Consider the following 20,447-nt stretch of genomic DNA (forward strand, 5'->3'; position numbering starts at 1 on the left):
AGCCGCCAAAGGCCTGACATGACTCATGTAACGACTACGTACTTACATCAGTAAGTAATAACCGGGACCAACGGCTTAACGTGCCTTCCGAAGGACGGATCGTCTGACTTTCGGACAATCAGGTGATCAGCCTGTAATTTCCTAACCAAACTAGGGATCACAATGTGATTTTTGTGATTTGTCCCCACCGGGATTCGAACCCTGGACCTCCGGATCGTGAGCGCAACGCTCAACCACTGGACCACGGAGGCCGTTATTTTATTACTTATAAATGATTATATGACTGATTGTATGTAAAAAATGTACCTTTTTTCGTAGTTTTTGTAGTTTATGTATGTAGGTACCCAGCAGCAGCGACCTGGGAGGCCTGTGCCCAGCAGTGGGACGTATATAGGCTGTTTATCTTATCTATGTATGTAGGTAATATAAATTTTGCGCTAAGTTAAGACTGCGCTTCCCTCTCCTACATTTGCTGCGCCCTCCAGGGCACCAGGGTTCATGATCTATGCCTATAAGGCAATAAAGTTATTGATTATTATTATTATACGATTTTATAGGCAGTATAAAATGCCTCCAGCTATGCTATCTGAAAAAATTTATTAACAATCAGATTAGTTATTTTTTGCAACGTAGTTTGACCTGAGATACCAGACATGTCAAACTGATAAGCTCGAATCTGGTTTCAATTAGGCTAGGTAGTTTGTAAATTTTAATACACATTTAATTTAAATAATAAAATAAATTAATGTCTCACATATTCCATTAGCAACACAAATTAATGACTATGTTGTAGAGACTAAAAGTCGCGAGGCGAATTTTTTAAAGACTTTCAAAATATTTTTTTTAACGCACAGAAACGAAATGAATTGCTTCTACGCTGAAAAAAGAACAGGAGGGTTAAAAAGGCCACATCAAACCAATTCATCTAAAGAAGCAATTTTGCTATTTGACATTTGTTTGCATTGCGCACATATCTACTTTTATATGCGCAAATGTCAAATTGCAATATTGCTTTTTTTTTAGATGAATTGCTTCGATGTGTCCTTTTTAACTCCCCAGAACGCGTTCGGCTGTTTGTCGCCCCGTACATGACGTGAAAACTCGACAAAGGGATTTTCACGTTTTTTTTTTAAATGATAGATGAGCTGATCGCCTACCACCAACCAGTTCATCATATCTATCAAGACAACGCATCAGTAACGACTGCAAGTTGTCCTATGATTAGGTAATTGAGGCTCTGTTGACCCCATTTGGGATTACGGGCGTGAGTTTATATATGATAGATAAGCATTTATTTGGTTTCTGTCTGACAGAGTACATGAAAGTAGACACATGATACTGTCCGAGCTACTTCCTAATCTCTAGGTTAGGGGTGTAATTTGATCCGACGATCTACAAGCGATAGCGGTTACTCGATCTTAGCGTGAAGTTTTGTGTTACCTTTACCGTACGGCTAGTTTGAAACCAATCTTTAATGTAACATAACATAGCATCACGCCTGTATCCCCAAAAGGGTAGGCAGAGAAAGAGTGTATAGTATATACGCCCAGTCATTGCCAACTATGTATATCTTTAGTCTCACTACATTAATGACTTACATCGCAGTGATACGGGGTCCAATCCAATATGGGTTGTGTGCTAGAAGACCGACCTTAACAACCAGCTAAGGATTATTATTGATCCGCCAAGCAAAGACCTACGCAGACAGGGGCTGCCTTTTTGACCGCGAAAAGGTAGTTCTTCGAACACCTGAAGGCATTATCATTACCGTGGATTTAAAACCTAAGTATGGCGGCAACTTACTTCTAACTGGTTATTTGTAAAAAGACAAATGATTCTAGAATATTTTAACGTTAACGGTAATGAAATTGACCACAGGTGTTCAAAGATGTACCCAAAGCAATAAAAGCGCGTACGCAGCAGACATCGACAGAGCGGTCTTTATAACCGCCGCCGTGTGCATTAGCAGCATACGATTCTCTTTGTTCTTTCATTCGCGACGAAATTATCTGGCCCCTACGCACCGTCTCTTCCTTATTAAGGTAGGCAGATAAAGAAGCTATAAACAATTTGAAGCAACTTTTGATACCAAGGTCTAAGACGGAAAGTCGAAAATTAAAAGTGTAATGAAATAGATGACCAGCCCATGTACCCCTGTAGTTTTATATGTTAGAAAGGATGCGATAAAAAAACATAGAACGCGTTTATTTAGCCCCCGGCTATACAGGTAATGAGAAGCTGCAATAGTTTTAGGCGGATGAGACGTTCGTTATGTTAAATTGACGATTCAAAGTGTAACTATGTTAACTACTGAATAAAGATATTTTTGAATTTGAATTGAATTAAAATAAAATGAAACTTAACCAAATTGACGTATGTCAGGGGTCAAGCCAAGTAGCAGACGGGTCTAATTCTCCACTCGCTAATAAATCAAGATGCCTCGCAGCCACGCATCGTCCTTGAAGCAAAGTCGGCCCCACTATTCCGATTACCTTCACCGCTAAGCGCATGATAAATACACTTCTCATCAAAAAAATCGAAACACCTTGCAAGTTTACGTTTTGTCAGGATTATCAGAAAAATGTGTACATTTAGGAATAAATGTTAAATGTCGTTTAATAGTGAGTAATATGAGCTTATCAAATCTTAATGTTAATGTTCTAAATTTAAATGAATTTTTCATAGGTTTCGTATTTTGTTAAATGAGTCATTTTTATTCCGTATGGAGTATAAAGGAAATGGATAAAACGTTTATTTAATAACTTTATTCCCTCCCCGAGCTCTAATTACTGCTTCCATACGGTTCTTCATCGATCGGATGAGTCACGATCACATGCTGTGGTATATTGTCCCATTCCTCTTGGATTGCATCTTGCAGCTGGCTAAGTGTTTCTGGGGCAGGATCTCTTGCTCGAATTCGTCTCTTTAATTCATCCCACAGATGTTCAATGGGATTCATGTCCGGGCTTCTTGCTGGCCATTCCATAATAGAGATATCGACTTCGTTAAGATAATCTCGTACGACGCCCGCGGTGTGAGCCCTAGCATTGTCGTGCATGAATATGAAGCCGTTGCCAATAAAATGTGCATAGGGCATCACATGAGGCTCGAGACACTCTTCGACGTACCGATGACAGTTTAGTGCAGGCAGACGTGGCCCAGACACGAAAGCAAGCTCTGTCTTACCGTCGGCGCTGATTCCTCCCCAAACCGTCCACGAACCGCCACCATAGCTGACCTTTTCTTCAATGCAGCATTGTGCATAGCGTTCTCCGTCTCTTCTGTAGACCTTGTTCCTTCCGTCGTTACCATACAGCATAATTTTACACTCATCAGAAAAGAGAACTTTGCTCCACTGTAGGTATGACCAATTTAGGTGCTCACGTGCAAAGTTAAGGCGCGCTCTTCGATGGTCTGCAGTTAATTTCGGCCCATTTGCTGGCTTATGCGGTACCAGTCCACGATCCTTCAACCTTCTTCTAATTGTAGAGTCACTTACAGCCACCCTTCGTACAACACGAAGCCGCTGCTGCAGTTGAAAAGCGTTAAGGCGTCGATTTCTTAAAGAAGTTGTTACAATAAATCGATCATCTCGCTCAGAAGTGACCCGATTCCTGCCAGATCCTGAACGGCGCGTGAACAAACCAGTCTCCCGATAACGTTTATAGACTCTATGAACAGATGACAGGCTTAGATGCAGTCTTGCAGCCACAACACGCTGACTAAGGCCGGAATCCAGCAATGCCACAACTTGGGCGGCTTCTGTGGGCGAAGTATCCATACGTTTTAGAAAAAAAACCTTTTTTCAGACGTCCCAAAGTCACAGTATTGAAATAAAAAACAAAAAGTTTAAGGATAGGCGCCAATTTTTAGTTTTTAAACGCTAAATGTACTCCAACCCTAAACACACATTTGTCTCAAAACAGTGATTCATTTCGTTTATAAGATAAACAAATGAAATTCTAATTTTGAATTTAGAATTTTCGCTTAATACTGTAATGGCCAAACTGCCAGCTATACATTTATGTATTTTTTTTCATCGTATGAATTCTTTTTTGTGTTAAATTCGGACAGAAACAATGAAAACGGAAGTGTTTCGATTTTTTTGATGAGAAGTGTATATATAATCCAAACATAAATTCTACAACAAATTCGGAAATCATAGATTTAAGCCCGTGCTGGGGTTCAAACCTGCGACCTCACAGTGACCAAGCGGCCAAGTGGCCAAGTTCTTGCAACTGAGCTACCACGGCACGGGTTCCATTAGTTAATAAGTATGCAAGTTCAGAATTAGAACTTGCACATTTTTTTCAAAACAATCCCACGATACTAATTGATATCCGAATTTATGCGATAAGCTCCCCAAATAAAATAAAATAAAATAAAATAAAATAAAATAATTGACGAATGTGAATTATTGTTCCCAAAACTGTCACTGTTACCATTAATGGTAATTCTCAATAGTAATTTATTTATTTTATTGGGACCGACCCGTTAAAACACCTTACGTAAAGGACGATACGCACCGTGACTATGACGTTTGCAATTAAGACAGGCTCTGGTGTGTGTTCTTTTCCTCGATTATGCTGATTATGCTTGTGGATTATGCTCCTTTCCTCTTCCGAAAGCAGATGAAGCTACTCTTACCAAGTAAAAACCAAGGCGTCGTTACATAAAAGACAAATATAATACTTATGTGTTAATTTTATCACCACTAAAACAAATAATAGAATTTAAACAAAGATTTATTAAAATTTCCAGTTACTCTCGATTATCTTTTATACTTTTACTCATTCTTAATCTATTGTAGTCTTAACAAGTAATACCAACGTAAACATAATATTCACCATAATCAGTACAATACAATCATAATGATACATAATCAACAAACACTAATAATTATGTAATAATGTTCAATAACCTTAGGTACTGAAACAGATCACTAAATATTAAATAATTTCGTCCAATAAACACTTATAACCTACGTGTTATGAGACCATTATTACAGATAATGTTCCATAATCAAACTTTAAATGCATTTCTATACACTAAAGACTTGCCCTTAGATTATTTTTTTTATATATAGATAATGGTGCTGGTCCCAGTACACATCATCTAAGTTTATTTTAAATTATACCTCTAATTTTGTCATCCGCCAAAAAGGAAAGGGACGGGTAATCAACAGGCGTAAAATCAAATCGAATCGAATCGTCAAACGGGTAACATTTTTGCAAGATGCCTATTTTATTCACCCGGGCAATTCTTTCATTCACTCATTCATTTTAAAATTAACAGCTGTCAATCATCCGTCCTTTTTCTTTTGGGTGAATTAGAAAATGATAGATATAACTTTAAATAAAATTAGACGGTGTATACTGGAATCAGCACCATTGATCTTCTACGAAACTGGTAAATATTTTTTCCGTTCAAAAAAGTTACAAGTGCCTACAAAATACAACTTGCTCTTTCGAGTATATTGTAATTTCCTTATTGCTATCTCGCTCACTTAATTATAGATTCCAATATGACACTAGTCCTTATGCCACGTAGGCTGGCAACCACACACGTGCACTCACTATTATAATCTGACTACTATAAAGCGCCTGATGGTACTTGCGCTGGGTTTACGCGGCAGCAGGGTAACCCACTGCAATCTATCTCTTTCTATCTTGAGCATTACTTGCACTGTCTCTGTCTTTCGTTCGCATTGTTTGAACTCGTGGTTTCGCTTCTCTGTACAACCCAAGGTGTGGTACTTACTATAGCATAATCTTAGATCTAGAACGTCATGTTGCTTTGCATTGACGACATATCCTCAGAAGGACTTTGGCTTGAGCTAAACGAACTGAACGTCTCTCTGGTTTCCTCCTTAATCTTCAGGTGTTCAGTACTTGACGGCGGCCGAGAGGGGAATGACCCCAGAGATCTGTCCTTATAGTCCAGAGATTTGTCCTTTGATGACTTGTCCTTACTGCTGTGTTTGTGTTTATGTTTGTGCTTGTGTTTCTTCTTGTCTTTCTTCTTCTTCTTGGGCTGTAAAGAAGGTTATTTGTGAAGTAACGTCTTCTAGAAAAGTCGCTAATTGTTTGAGGTTAACGCGGCTATTATCAGTCTTTAATATTCCTGACTGAACGCGGTAAGAAAGAACCCGATATTGATTTCAATTCTGACGGACACAAACTTAACCTAATTTTAGTTTGACAGCTCTGAAAACTATTGCCGTCCTTCACTTACGTGTGCAAGAAAGAGATAGATCTAGTGTGTTTTATTAATAATGTAAAGGATATATTGTTCGTTACATCGTAGCTACTATACATTTTACTTTCTAGTTTTTATTTTTCAGTTTTTACCTTTTATTAGTGTCATTATCCGTATAATTAGGTATAATAACCAGCCTGAATGAATGTACACCGATCAATAATAATTTTAATGAATCAAGTCACCTAAAAACGAGATCACACTGAGAGATAAAACACCGAATCCGGTAAACATTAATTATAATATAATTATATTATAATTAACGACATAATGGCAATAATTTCTAGCGACACCGACTTGATTTTAATTTAAAAACTTAAACTAGCATTATCTCTGTCTTTCACTCGTCGTAAGTAAAGGACGGCAGTAGTTTTAGAGCTACTAGCCTAAAATTAAATTTGGTTTGTCAGAATCGGCGCCATTGACAACCAAAATAGGTTTAATAAGAGCGGAATCAGAGCGGACGGCCGTCGCACAGGCTTCCGCTATTTACGAATTATATAACTTGTCATAGCATCGTCTGTCGAGGATATCACTAAACACGGTATTAAAATATCTTTGCTGCGATACAGTTTATATTGCCAACATAAATTAGACTACAGATCGGTGTCAGCAATTTTCCCGCCATCAGACTGTTCATTACTTGACCGCCAGTAGTCGTTTTAGTTAGGGCCAGTAAAAAATATGAAAGTTCATAAGCGGGTACACGTTAAACTTGCTAATAAAGCTTGCGGCTAGTTTTATTTTAATCCTACACTTCCAACAAATGTAAGAAAGGGAGAGAATTAGTTTTAGAACTCATCATTTCCCTAGCATTATCCAGTTTTTCACAAAGTCCGCTTACCTAACTTGAAGATTTGTCACATCCGGTTGTTTACAGAGCGACTGCCTATCTGACCTCCCAACCCGCGAAGGTCCAATAAAAACCAGTCCAATAAAGATTACATCACATACCTCCGAAAATGCATTTCTAGGGATTTAATTTTAGAACTACCAATTCAAATTCAAATTAAGTTTGTATCAGACAGAATCGACACAAATCGAAACTAAGAGATGAATGGTACTAACCTTGGGGCCTCCTAGGTCATCCTTATCGTGTCTGAACATCCCTGGTTCGAAGCCAATAGGGCCTAAAGACCCCGTGATTCCAGGCAGTGGCACCGCGTTGTCCGATATAAACTCGCGTTTGGAGTCGTCCTAGGCAAAATCAAACCGATATTGTATTGAGTATCCCGAAGGTGTTTTCTTATAGGACTGACGCACCCATACTGAAGAATTTTATGCAAATGTTGGTGCAGCAGTCTATTTATTTACTTAGGTACACATACAGCAATACATATAAGAAACTTAAACAGCATTATAATAAGAATAATTTGGTGTATATCCTTGCCAATTACAAGCGTATACAACATTTACTGCAATGAAAACAAACTATATAAATACATACATTATACAGGGTGTTAGTGACACCGTAACGAATATTGAGGGGGATGATTCAGACCATGATTCTGAGTTGATATCAAGTGGAATTTTTCGTCGCAAAAGTATGGATAGAAAAATAATTAAGAAAAACACAAAAAAAATCATGAATTTTTTGACAGGAATTTCCACTTGATTTCAACTCAGAATCATGGTCTGAATCATCCCCCTCAATATTCGTTACGGTGTCACTAACACCCATACCTACTTGTATGGCTACCGTATGTACTTGTACGGGGTGTAAGTGACATCGTAACGAATACTGAGAGGGATGATTCAGCTGATTATTCTGAGTTAATATCAAGTGGAATTTTCCATCGCAAAAGTATAGAATTGAAAATAATTTTAAAAAACTAAAAAAAAAACATGAATTTTGCGACGGAAAAATCCACTTGATATTGACTCAGAATCGTGGTCTGAATCATCCCTCAAAGTTTTCGTTACGATGTCACTAACACCCTGTATACCATAAACAGCCCACATTCGTCCCACTGCTGGACACAGGCCTCCCGTCAATCAACTGAAAAGGCCATACTCCACCACGTTGCTCCACTACGGGTTGGTGGAGGTGTTTATACGGCTAATAGTCAGGACCAACGATCATCTTCCTTTTTCGGACTATCAGGTGATTCAAGCCGATAATGTCCCCATCGGGAATCGAACCCGGACCTCCAGATCGTGAGCCCAAGCTCTATCCATTAGACCACGGAGGCTGTCCCTTACGCAAAACGAATACAATAGAATAAAATTATCAGACTAGATGTTGTTTTCTATGATGAATGTTGTGTTCACTTGTAATTGGCTTTCCCATTAGTACTGTTTTACTTTGTTTAATTATGTCTTAAATGTTGTAATGTGCATAGCTGTAAGTGTTCCATTAAATAAATAAATAAATAATAATAAGTCCGGGACTCCATAGTCCCGAAATATGGAAATGACAAATATAATAATAATAATAATAAAATGTAATGAACCGACTGATTGAATGGGTTGTGTATGTAATGAATGATTTACATACGCTGTACACCCGGATCGGCATATCCTGCACGGACGTGACGTCAATTCTGACGTCTTCTTCCTTTATGCTGGAAAGTGGCACCGGCAGTAGTTCCTCCTTGATAGCAGAAACACCAGTATTCAGTGGAGGCGCCTCTTCCATCGGGCCCACTTCAGACTCATATTTTACCTACAAACATAATGTAATATACCATCATATTATATAATATATCATATACTATTCTATTTTAACACTTTATTCATTGTATAATTAAAAACCAAACAAACATCTTATAAATAAAATACCTCCTCCAATGCGTCACATCGACGCAAGGGATATATCATATCATAATATATATTCATCAATTATTACATATATGATAACATCATCATATATAACATACATTCACACCTGTTTTCCGAAAGGGGAGCTATATAGTATACAGGTTGTTAGTGACAGTGCGTGTACGATTATACAGGGTGTCGCAAAATTCATGACTTTTTTAAATTATTTTAAATTCTATACTATTGCGACGGAAAATTCCACATGATATTAACTCAGAATCATGGTCTGAATAATCCCTCTTAGTATTCGGTACGATGTCTCATGTCACTAACACCCTGTATACTCGTACACGCACTGCAAGGCCCATAGGGGGCGAGCATATGCCCGGTTAATGGCAATAGTAAGATGATCCGTGCTTCGGAAGGCACGTTAAGCCGTTGGCCCCGGTTACTACTTACTGATGTAAGTAAGTAGTCGTTACATGAGGCATGTCAGGGGCCTGTGACGGCTGAATAATAACATTTATACCAGGGTTGATGAGGTTGAGGTTGGTACTTCACCTCGCACGATAAAATAATGGCAATAGTGCCATCGGGCACAAATCTAGGAAACCACGTGATATCAATCAAACACTATAAAGTCGAATTCAGTGAAGTGGTTTAGAACAGTGACTACACAATGTTAGTCACGCGTTCTCCGCACTTCTTAGGGCTATCACGGAGATTTTACCTACAAAATGTTAATCAATTTCCGTATGGCTTAACACGTTGACAGCCCCATAGAAAATGTTCTGACTTTCTTGTAAATTGAACAACCTTTGCTAAGTTACCCGGGATCCAAGTGGGGCACCCGCCCTTACTGCGTACTTGGTCGTTTCTTAGTGACCCATGTATGGGTCATGGACATATGGAGCTTGTCCATCATGATTCGTGTATGGATCACTGGACTGACAACGTGTTAATGACTGGCGAAATGTTTGTACTAAATTCATTCTTCTAAGTATTGTTAAACTGTGTCTGTAATACTGTAATTTCTTTAATGTATAATAAAGACTTTTGAAATGAATCAATCACCTACAAAATGTATTTAAATGTAGAAAAGAAATAATTATGACACGTCCATTATAATAGGCTAGAAACACCACGACATGACACTATGACAATCTGGTCCAATAATATTTTTATACTTTTTAATAGACTTTGTCAAGTTGGTCGAATAGTCTTCAACATTGTTACCTGTTTCTAATTAATATTCTTTAATAAGCCAAAATAAAAATAAAATTGTTATTTGATCATTTTACTGGCTTGTGATTGCTAGATTAGCATTTCTCGGTCATCAATTAAGTCGATAACCGATAACGCCGCCATTCCTCCTTGCAAATACAAATATACTTTATTGAACTCAAATAAGGCACAGTTACAAAAAAACTTATTTACATTTTAAACGTTTTGTGACTGTATGTGCAATAACATACATACATAAACTCACACACGTAATCCCTAATGGGGTGGGCAGAGCCACAAGTAATCAAAGACAACTTGCAGCCACTGTTGATACGATGTCGTAAGCTGGATATGATGAACCTTATGGTGATAAGGGATCAGCCTATCGCCCATAACATTAGTCCATCATGTTAGAGGACACAATCCCTCTGTCGGTTTTTACGACATGCCCGGGAAGAAAAGCAGCTGAACGTTTTCTATGTTTTTTATTTGCTCCCAGAACAGCATAGAAGGTGCAATAAAGTGTTTAATAATTATTATTATAATTAATAACTTACATCATCTATCTCCTGTTTGATAACAGGCTTCAACTCTATTTCTTTCTGCCTCTCTTTCTCTTTCAGTTCCCTCTCCCTCTCCAGCCGTTCGCGTTCCTTGTTGTGCATCTGTTTCATCATGGCCTGTATCTCCGGTAGGGGTACGCATATTGGTCGTTTGTTTCCGTAAAGAGTGTAGTATAAGTCTACGAGGTCGCAACGCAGTCTCGCGTCGTTCGACAGATGGCTGTTTATGTTGTTCCATAGTCTGAAAAAGTTTGAAAATACAGAAGAAACAAAATAATAGACACAATGTAGTGCAATGTAATAAAAAATACCTACGGTAAATTCTGCCTATCATTGTAAATATGCTAGCATTATGTTACATTACGAATACTTTAACATTGAATGAATGTCTAGTTTTCCACCAATCTCAAATTCAAGTCAATTCTACTTTAAAAAGATAAGATAATATAGTTTATTTTACAGCCTTAACCATCTTCCCGTCGAGAAACAACAAAACAATGATGAACCTAGCTCCGTCGTGCTTAAAACACCCCACAACCATGAGCGAATCCTTTCCCACATAGGAAAATCAAATTTAAAAACATATTTATAACATCAAGTAGACAATGAAGTTACAAAAGAAACAATCTCACCAATAAACAACAGCCTCATTCAGTGTTCAAACGGCGAGTTATGGATCAATAATTTAACAAAACCTCGCTCCAGAGTCATAAACGGTCTCCACGGCATATAGAGGAGACGCAAAGTATTCTGGTTTGCCGAGGACATGATACTTATTTGAAGACAAATTTATAAAACAGACAGTCTTACCTATGAACGATAGCCTGAATCAAACGGCGGATCGTATGCCTCACGCCAGGGTCCTGATCGTTCACCACGGCAGATACGAGAGAAGCTAAGTCTGATGGCTTGCCGGCCGTTCACACGAAATCCACTAAGTAGTTAAATATAGGAAACTTGTGAAAAAACAGTCTTACCTGTGGGCAATAGGCTCAGTGTCAAGCCGACGTCTCTGCACGCGTTCAAACGACGAGATGTTGATCAGTAAACTAGCGAGCCTGTGCCTCACGGCCCTCACGCCAGGCTCCCGGTCGCTCTCCACAGCAAATAGGAGAGAAGCTAAGTCTTCTGGCTAGCCGTCCACTCGCACGAAATCCACTAAATAAATATAGGAAACTTGTAAAAAAACAGTCTTACCTGTGGACGACAGCTTCAGTGTCCAGTCTATGTCTCTGCGCTCGTTCAAACGGCGGGTTATTGATCAGTAATCTGGCGAGCCCGTGCCTCACGCCAGGGTCTTGGTCGCTCTCCACGGCAGATAGGAGAGATGCTAGGTCTTCTGGCTTGCCGTCCACTCGCACGAAGTCCACTAGGCATTCAAACGCGCCTAGCCGCACGTCTGGAGAAAAATGAAGATTTATACTATGATGGTTTATATTACAAGAATTGAGAAAGGTACCTCAGATGATTCGAACTTGTTGAGAGAGAACGAAAAAAAATAATAGAAAGGTCAAATAACTACTCTTTTTTATTATGTGACATTGTAGATTTGCTGCCACAGAAACGCTGTTTGAATCATCTGATAAAGATGTAAAGGCCTGTGATGAGATTTGCTGCATATATTTGCCGGACATTAACTTTTTGGCCGGACCATACTAACTGTTGCGCCGGACTAGTGGGGATCGCTGAGGGCTCTCACCAGGTCGATAACTACTCCAAACGGCATAATTATAATAAAATGACATTTTAATGAGAGTGTACAAAGCGAAAGTGATATGTCAGGATCATAGTGAGTAGTACATCGTGGTCTCTGCTTTTAAAATACAAATCCAAATATCGTTTCCCATACAGTAAAAAAAAAAGTAATAATAAAACAATATTTTACAGTCTACCATACACAATGGCCCTGATTCCAGAAAACACCTAATTTTATTTTAAATTATTTTATTAATTATATATTTTATTAATAATTATTATTTAGTCATTTTCTTATGCTCCGAAATGGAAAGGAAGGAAAATTGACAACTGTTAATTTTAAAATGAATGAGTAGGGCTACTCATTACGGACGAATAAAATAGGTATCTCGCTGATATGCAACTAGTTAGACGTGTGCTTTCAACTTAATTCTGTCGGGTTGTTGACAAATATAAAATTTTGGGTGGATTTTTGACGTGTGATCCATAAATTTTATGCCTGTCGATTACCCGTCTCTTTCCTTTTAAGCGGATAAGAAAATGACAGGTATAACTTAAAGTACACTGAGATGGTATGTACTGAAATCAGCACCAATATCTTGATACTAACCAATATACATTCCGTACTGGGCGTACGCTCTAAATATTGTCGGAATGCTAGGTAGATGGCCACACTGTTGCATCCTCCGTATAGCACGCAAACAGCTGACTGTGATCGTGTTTTTGTAGCATGGCAACACTTTCTCCAAATTCAGTACCCGAGTAATTTCCTCAAGAACCAATTTTGTATCAGCTGATAGAGAATCCGCTGTTATTGGTGCGCCCTGTTGGAAAAATAACATGTTACTTTCATATATCTCCGCTTCTGTAAACAATCGGACCTGTCAGATGTTCAGATTGGGTAAGCGGACCCCTTGAAAACGGAATAAGGCTTGAGATAATGATGATTTGGATACATTTTCAACGATTTTGTGTACGTTTTAAGAGAAAATGTGGCAGAGAATACTCCGTAGCCCCTCCGATCGAAGAGAGAAGCCACATCCATCGACCAGGGGAGATTATTATGGTCTATAATGGTACAAAAGACAAGACTAAAACTAGCTCCATCTCTCTCCTGCACTTATTGTAAGTGAAGGACAACACTAGTTCAAGAGCTGGTAAACAATCAGGTTAAGTTTGAGTCCGTCTGAATTATCACCAATTCTTCTAAAGATAAGCAGCTGAGTTTTGCTTTTTATTCGCTAACTTACAAGCAAACATTATGAAAATGTAGAGAAATACCAACCGGCTGCAAGACAGATATGACAGGCGTGATAGTCGCAGCCAAGGCGTCCACCAGCGACGCCTTGTAGTAGTTGTCCGAGTAGTGGTTCTTTGAGTTGTCATTATACTTGAACAGGTCCAGTAAGAACCGCACCACTTCTGGAGGGCATATACCGTGAATGTTGCGGAGACCTGGGAAATAGTGAATGAAGGTTGACATACCAGAGATGATGAGAGACAGACAGTCTATCAATAGTGAACCTACCATAGTCAGCCTATTATATAACATGAACGGGTTGCGGCGGACAGAGTGTTATGACGTCGTACTCTGTATTGCTTCCTATAAGTAAAACAGGAGGGTTAAAAAGGCCACATCAAAGCAATTCATCTAAAAAGCAATATTGCAATTTGACATTTGCACATATGCAAGTAAGGACAATGTCAACAATTGGCGAACAGCTATATTGCTTTTTAGGCGAATTGCTTCAATAAGACCTTTTTAACCCGCCTGGTTTCATCACATTGACAAATCCTCGCGCCGGTTATATTCTTAAACGTGAATGCTCCGTAAGGCCTATACGCTCCGAATCCACTCAAGTAGACAAGGGCTTTCGGTTCTACTATAGAACAAATAATATTACTATGTATGAATGATAAATCTCTGCCCCGCAATTCGTATCGGGCGCCAAGCTAGATTTACCTCACCCCATGGGTCTTACTTTAGTCAAAAAGCCGTAAGCTGGTAAACAGTAAGGGGGAGCACGCGCGGGCTATCCAGATCACAGTTTCGTGATAAGCCGGCACACAGTAAGAATGAGATTTTTATATGGAGTGTCCAGAATGTTTACTACGACAATAGTCGGGATAACATGCAGCATGGAAGTAACCTAATCATCCACGATAACTTTAGACAATAGAGATTGCTACAAACCTGCCATAGCAACAGGGATGGTCTTCTGCAGGAAGTAGTGCTGCAAGTTGTCAAAGTTGTTCTGTTTGATGATGTGAGGCGCGGAGAACGAGCCGAACATCTTGCGGAATATCGTCAGCATAGCCGGCGGGCCCGCCCACGAACTTATCATTGCATTTGCTACCTAAAGTGTAGAACATGTATTTAGTTTCCTGCAAATTTGGACAAAAAATACAGAGCAAACTCCTGACAGAAGGCCCAAAATCCAGTTATATCAGGACCAAAACCAAAACCTCCAATGAATTGTAATGTTAACCCAAACATACACTAACCTTTGTCAAACAGTGTGCAGCTTTGCACCTAATCTTGTAAAAGCACTGTTCATTCTCTATGGTATCCGTTAACGCCTTCCTTGTAGCCGGCTCAGGGAAGTTATGCAGCGCGTCTATAGCCTCGCTCTGAGCTGTAACGTCGCGCTCGTGACGTAACTGGTACTGCCATTGGTAGTCCGGCTGCGATATCACCGTGCTTCGGAGGAGGGACATCTCGGGGTCCAGGCGGATCCAAAGTACTGGGGAGTCGCTGAAAGAAATAAAAGTAAGGAGTCAGGACACGATAGCTGCCAAAGCGTAAATGGTAATAAACTATAATAGCAAACACTTTACAGATCAATATCTGTTAAATTGACAAAAAAATAGGTTAAAACAATATAAATCTAGAGACGATTGTTTTAGGTTTACGCGGTTATTATCATAATTAATACACATAATACCGGGTTTTTACCGAATAATGGGTCTACCTACTTTTACTCCAATTTCATCAGTCATCCCGTGATCATGGCACTTGCAACATTGTTGAAATATCGGGATTCTCATATCCCTGTGTTGATTTTAACGCGGTATTATATGTTTTAATCTAAAGACCACCCCACCATCTGATCACATTACATTAGCTTTCTTTGAAGAAGTTAAAGTAACAGGAGAACATACATTTTTAAAACCTGCTAAAACAGCATAATACTTACTCCATCGCCGACAGATCCATATCAACTTCTTCCCCGGTACACAGTGGAATCTTCTTCTTCTTATTCCTTCTACTCTTGCTGTGGCACGTGATGTCTGCTTTGACTACAGTGTTCTCAATTTGGAGGGTGTGTTTGAATGTGCCGTCTAGCTCCTGTAGTTGGACCAGTAAAGGCCCAACATACTTCCTGATACCCCGCTCGTGAACGCAGTCTTGACGGATTTCAAGTTCTACTGTGTTCCTGTTCATTCAAAATATAAAAATGTAACTTCAAAGCGGATCGCACTCCGGACGCGATTTCGTCTGTATTCGTCTCATGCGTACTCGTACGAACACGTATACGATGCAAATTCATATTATAACGTGCATACAGAGTGCATAAAGAGTGATCGTCCTTATGAATTGTGTTCACATAGATCACCCTCGTTACACGAGTTATACAATAGCGCGCGACAAGAAAAGCGCGCATCGGCTAGTGAGCACAACAAACCCTATCTAAGTAGATAAACATCGTCGATGAAAGACAAATCGAATTTTGTAGCTGTGCCTACATAATTGCCTTAGGAAATAACCTAATAAATAATAAGTATTTTTTTAACCAACACAAACCTTTTCCTATTGAATACAGAGGTAAGCTGAAACTTGGCATGTCCTCCGGTTCGCACCCACTGATCAACGAAGACTGCCATATCTTTGCCTGTCACCGTGAATATAGCTTTCACGAACAGGTTGGTAGACAACAGTAGGTGACTCCACATTCCACTACCGATCTTTGTGTTGGCGGCATTGGTGGCGAGAGACAGTTGCTTGTTGAATACTTGGAGTAACAACTCTTGGCCAATACGTTGTTCTAACATTCGCAATACGAGGTGGGATTTCTTGCGCATCACCTGAAAAGAGATAATTAGATAATAACCGTAAGCTTTAAGTTTTGAAGCTGATATTATTACTTGTCGGTTTGTATATATAACTTATGTAGGACGATTGTCACCACCTCTTACTGATTATTGATGTGAAATGTGACATTCTCTGCCCATGATACTATATTTTATCGGTTATCGGTGTTTGGCTTGTGTTTAGCAATAGTAAGCCGCCTTTACCTGCCATGAAGTTGATATAAAAAAATCTGTGAAAGAGAGACTTATAAATATCACAGACGGTGAAGAAAAGTGGGAGAGAGAAAGCAGCATAATCATTTCTCACTTACTCTCACGCAGAACACGCGTTGGTATGAAATATTGGAGAACTGCCATGTCTGTCGAAAGTAATCCTCAGTACCAAAGATGATGTAAATAAACCAACTAACCTCAATGTACCGCGGAGACATAGTATGAACATTCCTCACTGGGAAATAGAAAACATCTTTCATCTCAACCCGAGCGCCACTGGCCGGCGGCTGCCACGGATCCAGGACAATGCCACCGTACTGTTCTTCATAAGCAACAACCTGGAAACCAAAAAATATTACATAATATAAGCTCACGACTATATCCCAATTAGGGTAGTCAGAGGGACATCCATCGAAAGATGAATTAATCCACACCTTACTTTTTCTGTTAGACCTAAATGATATTCGGTGAGCCGTATTTCCGACTATATTGGTCGCGCCAACTGTGTTAGTGAAAACTACAGTTAAGATAAATTAATAACTCATTGGTGTAAGTACAAGTCGGTTCGAACCAGCGCTACCCGTTTAAGAGCCAGTGTATCATAGGACCACAGTGATAAGAAATATTGCTCTGACCTGGTGTGCGCGTGGAAAACGCAAAAGGGGGCGGCCCAAAGAGACCTGGCGACGTCCGGTTAACCGAGAGTTAAAAACTCTCGGCATATCATGGGAGCAAGCTACAGACGCTACAAAAGTTCGCGAGGAGTGGAAATCTGTTATACGAGCCCTACATCTCAACAGGGGATAAAAGGATTGGAAGGAGAAGAAGACATCATAGTGACACTTACTATTTATTGTCGTATCTTAATTGTACTATAATTGTTATCAAAAAACAATATTGGCACAAAATCCTCAAAATAGTCTTACCTCCTGCAGTTCCTGATGAATCAAATACCTATACTCGTTGTTCCCGAAACATTTTTTAGAGTATAGGCCACAAAGATAGTCTGGTATTCCTTTGGCAAGCCACAGATCTGACCAGTTCTGCATAGTGATGAAGCAGCCGAAGAATTGCTCTGCCACAGCTTGAGCCATGGCTTTACGGCTTATGTAAGTCTGGTCTATGATAGCGATTGAGTGGAGTAAGTGGGTGCTCATGATTGACATTGTTGTGTAGGCTGTTGTGTCATGCTCGGTCTGAAAATTAGACAACAGTATGGTCACCAATATTACTGACACAGCATTCAGTAATTTTTATTTGGTTTAAGGCAACACAATCCTTTGACCAATCCTTTACCTAAGGGATAGCTACACAAAAGCACCTGTGAGGCTGGCATGATTATGCCAGCCTCACAGGTGCTGAGTGATTACTCAGGGTGGCATAATCAGTCACAAAAGCCTCATTAAAAATTTTAATCGCCTTTCTAAACAAACTATATAATGGCAACAGTAGCATAAGTAATCTTTTAAAACAAAATAGTATGTATATAGGAAACAATAGAATATTGTTTACAGAACAATAAAAAAATATTTCTGACTATAAAGCAAAGAATTTTCAACATTTCTTTATTTCATCTTTTTTAAGTTTTTTAAATTATTAAACTTACCTCATCAACAAAGACCTGCTTATAACAAGGATAAGGATATCGAGTGGAGAGTGTTTCTTCATAAAACCCAAATGCTTCGTGCACATATCGGACAGTATTCTTCAATATCTGCATTAGATTTGGCAGACAGTAGTGAGTCACTTCGTTTATGTGTGGATCCACATATGATTCAAATGGTCTGAAAGATGGACACTTCATAAAGAATATACTTTTTACCCAACTGCTCGAAAGAAGCATTTTAAACATGATACAAAGTCACAAAGGAAGTAGTTTCAAAACTTTGTTTTTTTATAATATTCAATGAACATAACTCCTTTTTATGTCATTTACATACCCAATAGCCAAAGCAATGTTCGGCGCACAGGCAGGCGTATTAACGACATAATGGAATGTTTTCCTCCTGTGGTCTGGAGTGTACACCACGTCCAGCAGTTCTCCACAAGATACGGCAGTCAGGGACTCATCTACTGTAAACTCTAGCTTCCACGTACAAGGCTCAGCAAAACTGTCCACACAAGGAAACCAGAGTCGTGCTGAATGGCCATAGGTGAACATGTGAGCTGATTTCTGGAAGTAAAGTCATTGGAGGGTTAGATTGGTTATAGTATAAACAGAATTAAGTTAACTATACATAAATATTTTTATAATCAAAATGTGCATAGAATGATTGTTGTGTTTTGATCTACGTTTATTATTGTGTTTGTTGTTTGTTCATTAAATGTTAGTATCCATAAAATGCATTTTGTTTCTCATACAACTACTTACACTTTCGGTCACTAACATAATAATAATTTAACAACAACTGATTACCTACCTATAGAAATGACCTATTACAATTACTTATACTAGAAATCATTATAAATCAACAAACCTCAACCAAAGTCCCTTCTCCCTCTGGCACTACAAAATGCATGCCTCCCTGAGGGGACTCCAGAGAGAACTCAATCCCAATACGGAGTCCCCGACCTTCGCCCACCAAATGTGCGGCATCCTCCGGCACTTGGATGTGGAGTTCACCGGAGTTGTGGTCGGGATCTATCTTCTGTGCTGCCTGAAGGTGGCATTGGGAAAACATTTCCAAAGATCTCCTGTAAGAGAATACTTTTTCATAGTGTTCAGTTGTTTCTTATTATTGTATTATACAGTTGATACTAGGAGCATTTTTTGAAAAACTGTTATTCCATTATTGATACAAAATAACTATTTTAAATACAATGAATATCGCACTCTTGTACAACATTATGTAAGTAATTTTGAAACAAACTCTAGTACCTACTTACTTACATTCTTAAAATGAGAAGTCAATTAGTATGTAGTCTGAAGGAAATACAAGACAAAATTATGAAAGTATTTAGTAAATGATCTTATCAATGAAATGAATTACTTACGCATTTGGGTCTGCTTGACAAATATCCAAAAATGGATCGCAATACTGGAAGTTAGCTTCATATTGGTCATTTAGACAAACTCTGTATATACGACACTGTTTAGCATTGAGACGTATGTATCTCAAGTTGTCCTTCAACGGCACTACCGTCAATTCAACGAACCCCTGGAAGTAAGGGTAACACCATTTTTTAGCAACATAACCTGTAATTTAAATCTTATATATGAAATCCATCTACTTACAATAATACTTCGCCTTTCGAAACTTATACCAGTCAAGCTCAAAATCTGGTGGGCTGTAATGGAAAATAATTATTTTTCAGAAAATATTCAGACTTTCGTCACACAGTAATTTTATAGACAAAAATACTTATAATTTGAATGGACGACAATTGTCGCCCGTTCTTTCTTTCTTCATCGTAACGTGAATACGATGTACACTTTAATCACCCATTAATAAATCGCATTTATAATTAATTTATCATAAAAATAAACAAGATTTTCCTACGATGGCGCTTGCTTTCGCTCCGTATGACATTTTAAATCATTCGTTCATGTCATGTGCCAGTTCCATTCGTTCATTATTGTTTTAAGGTTTGGACTATTACTATTTTGATCCCTATTCCTACCATGGGTTTTTGTCCAAATTT

At 38.8% G+C, this 20,447-nt stretch overlaps 1 protein-coding gene across 1 annotated transcript; it reads right to left on the reverse strand.

Moving 5' to 3' along the window:
• Positions 1–4,727: 4,727 nt before the first annotated feature.
• LOC126367456 (transcription initiation factor TFIID subunit 2) lies at positions 4,728–20,321 on the reverse strand. The gene is made up of 19 exons (XM_050010967.1): positions 20,171–20,321; positions 20,041–20,094; positions 19,800–19,963; positions 19,283–19,499; positions 18,746–18,978; positions 18,412–18,589; positions 17,732–18,001; positions 17,003–17,143; positions 16,306–16,586; positions 15,698–15,937; positions 15,006–15,255; positions 14,695–14,857; positions 13,786–13,955; positions 13,111–13,324; positions 12,003–12,204; positions 10,800–11,046; positions 8,756–8,923; positions 7,327–7,455; positions 4,728–6,033 (listed from the first exon to the last, which is right to left on the reverse strand). Exons 1-19 carry the CDS (start codon positions 20,213–20,215, stop codon positions 5,779–5,781), a joined length of 3,621 nt encoding a protein of 1,206 aa, XP_049866924.1. The 5' UTR covers positions 20,216–20,321; the 3' UTR covers positions 4,728–5,778.
• Between the last annotated feature and the right edge of the window lie 126 nt (positions 20,322–20,447).

The sequence above is a fragment of the Pectinophora gossypiella genome, chromosome 6, assembly GCF_024362695.1.
Source record: "Pectinophora gossypiella chromosome 6, ilPecGoss1.1, whole genome shotgun sequence".
NCBI lineage: Eukaryota > Metazoa > Arthropoda > Insecta > Lepidoptera > Gelechiidae > Pectinophora > Pectinophora gossypiella.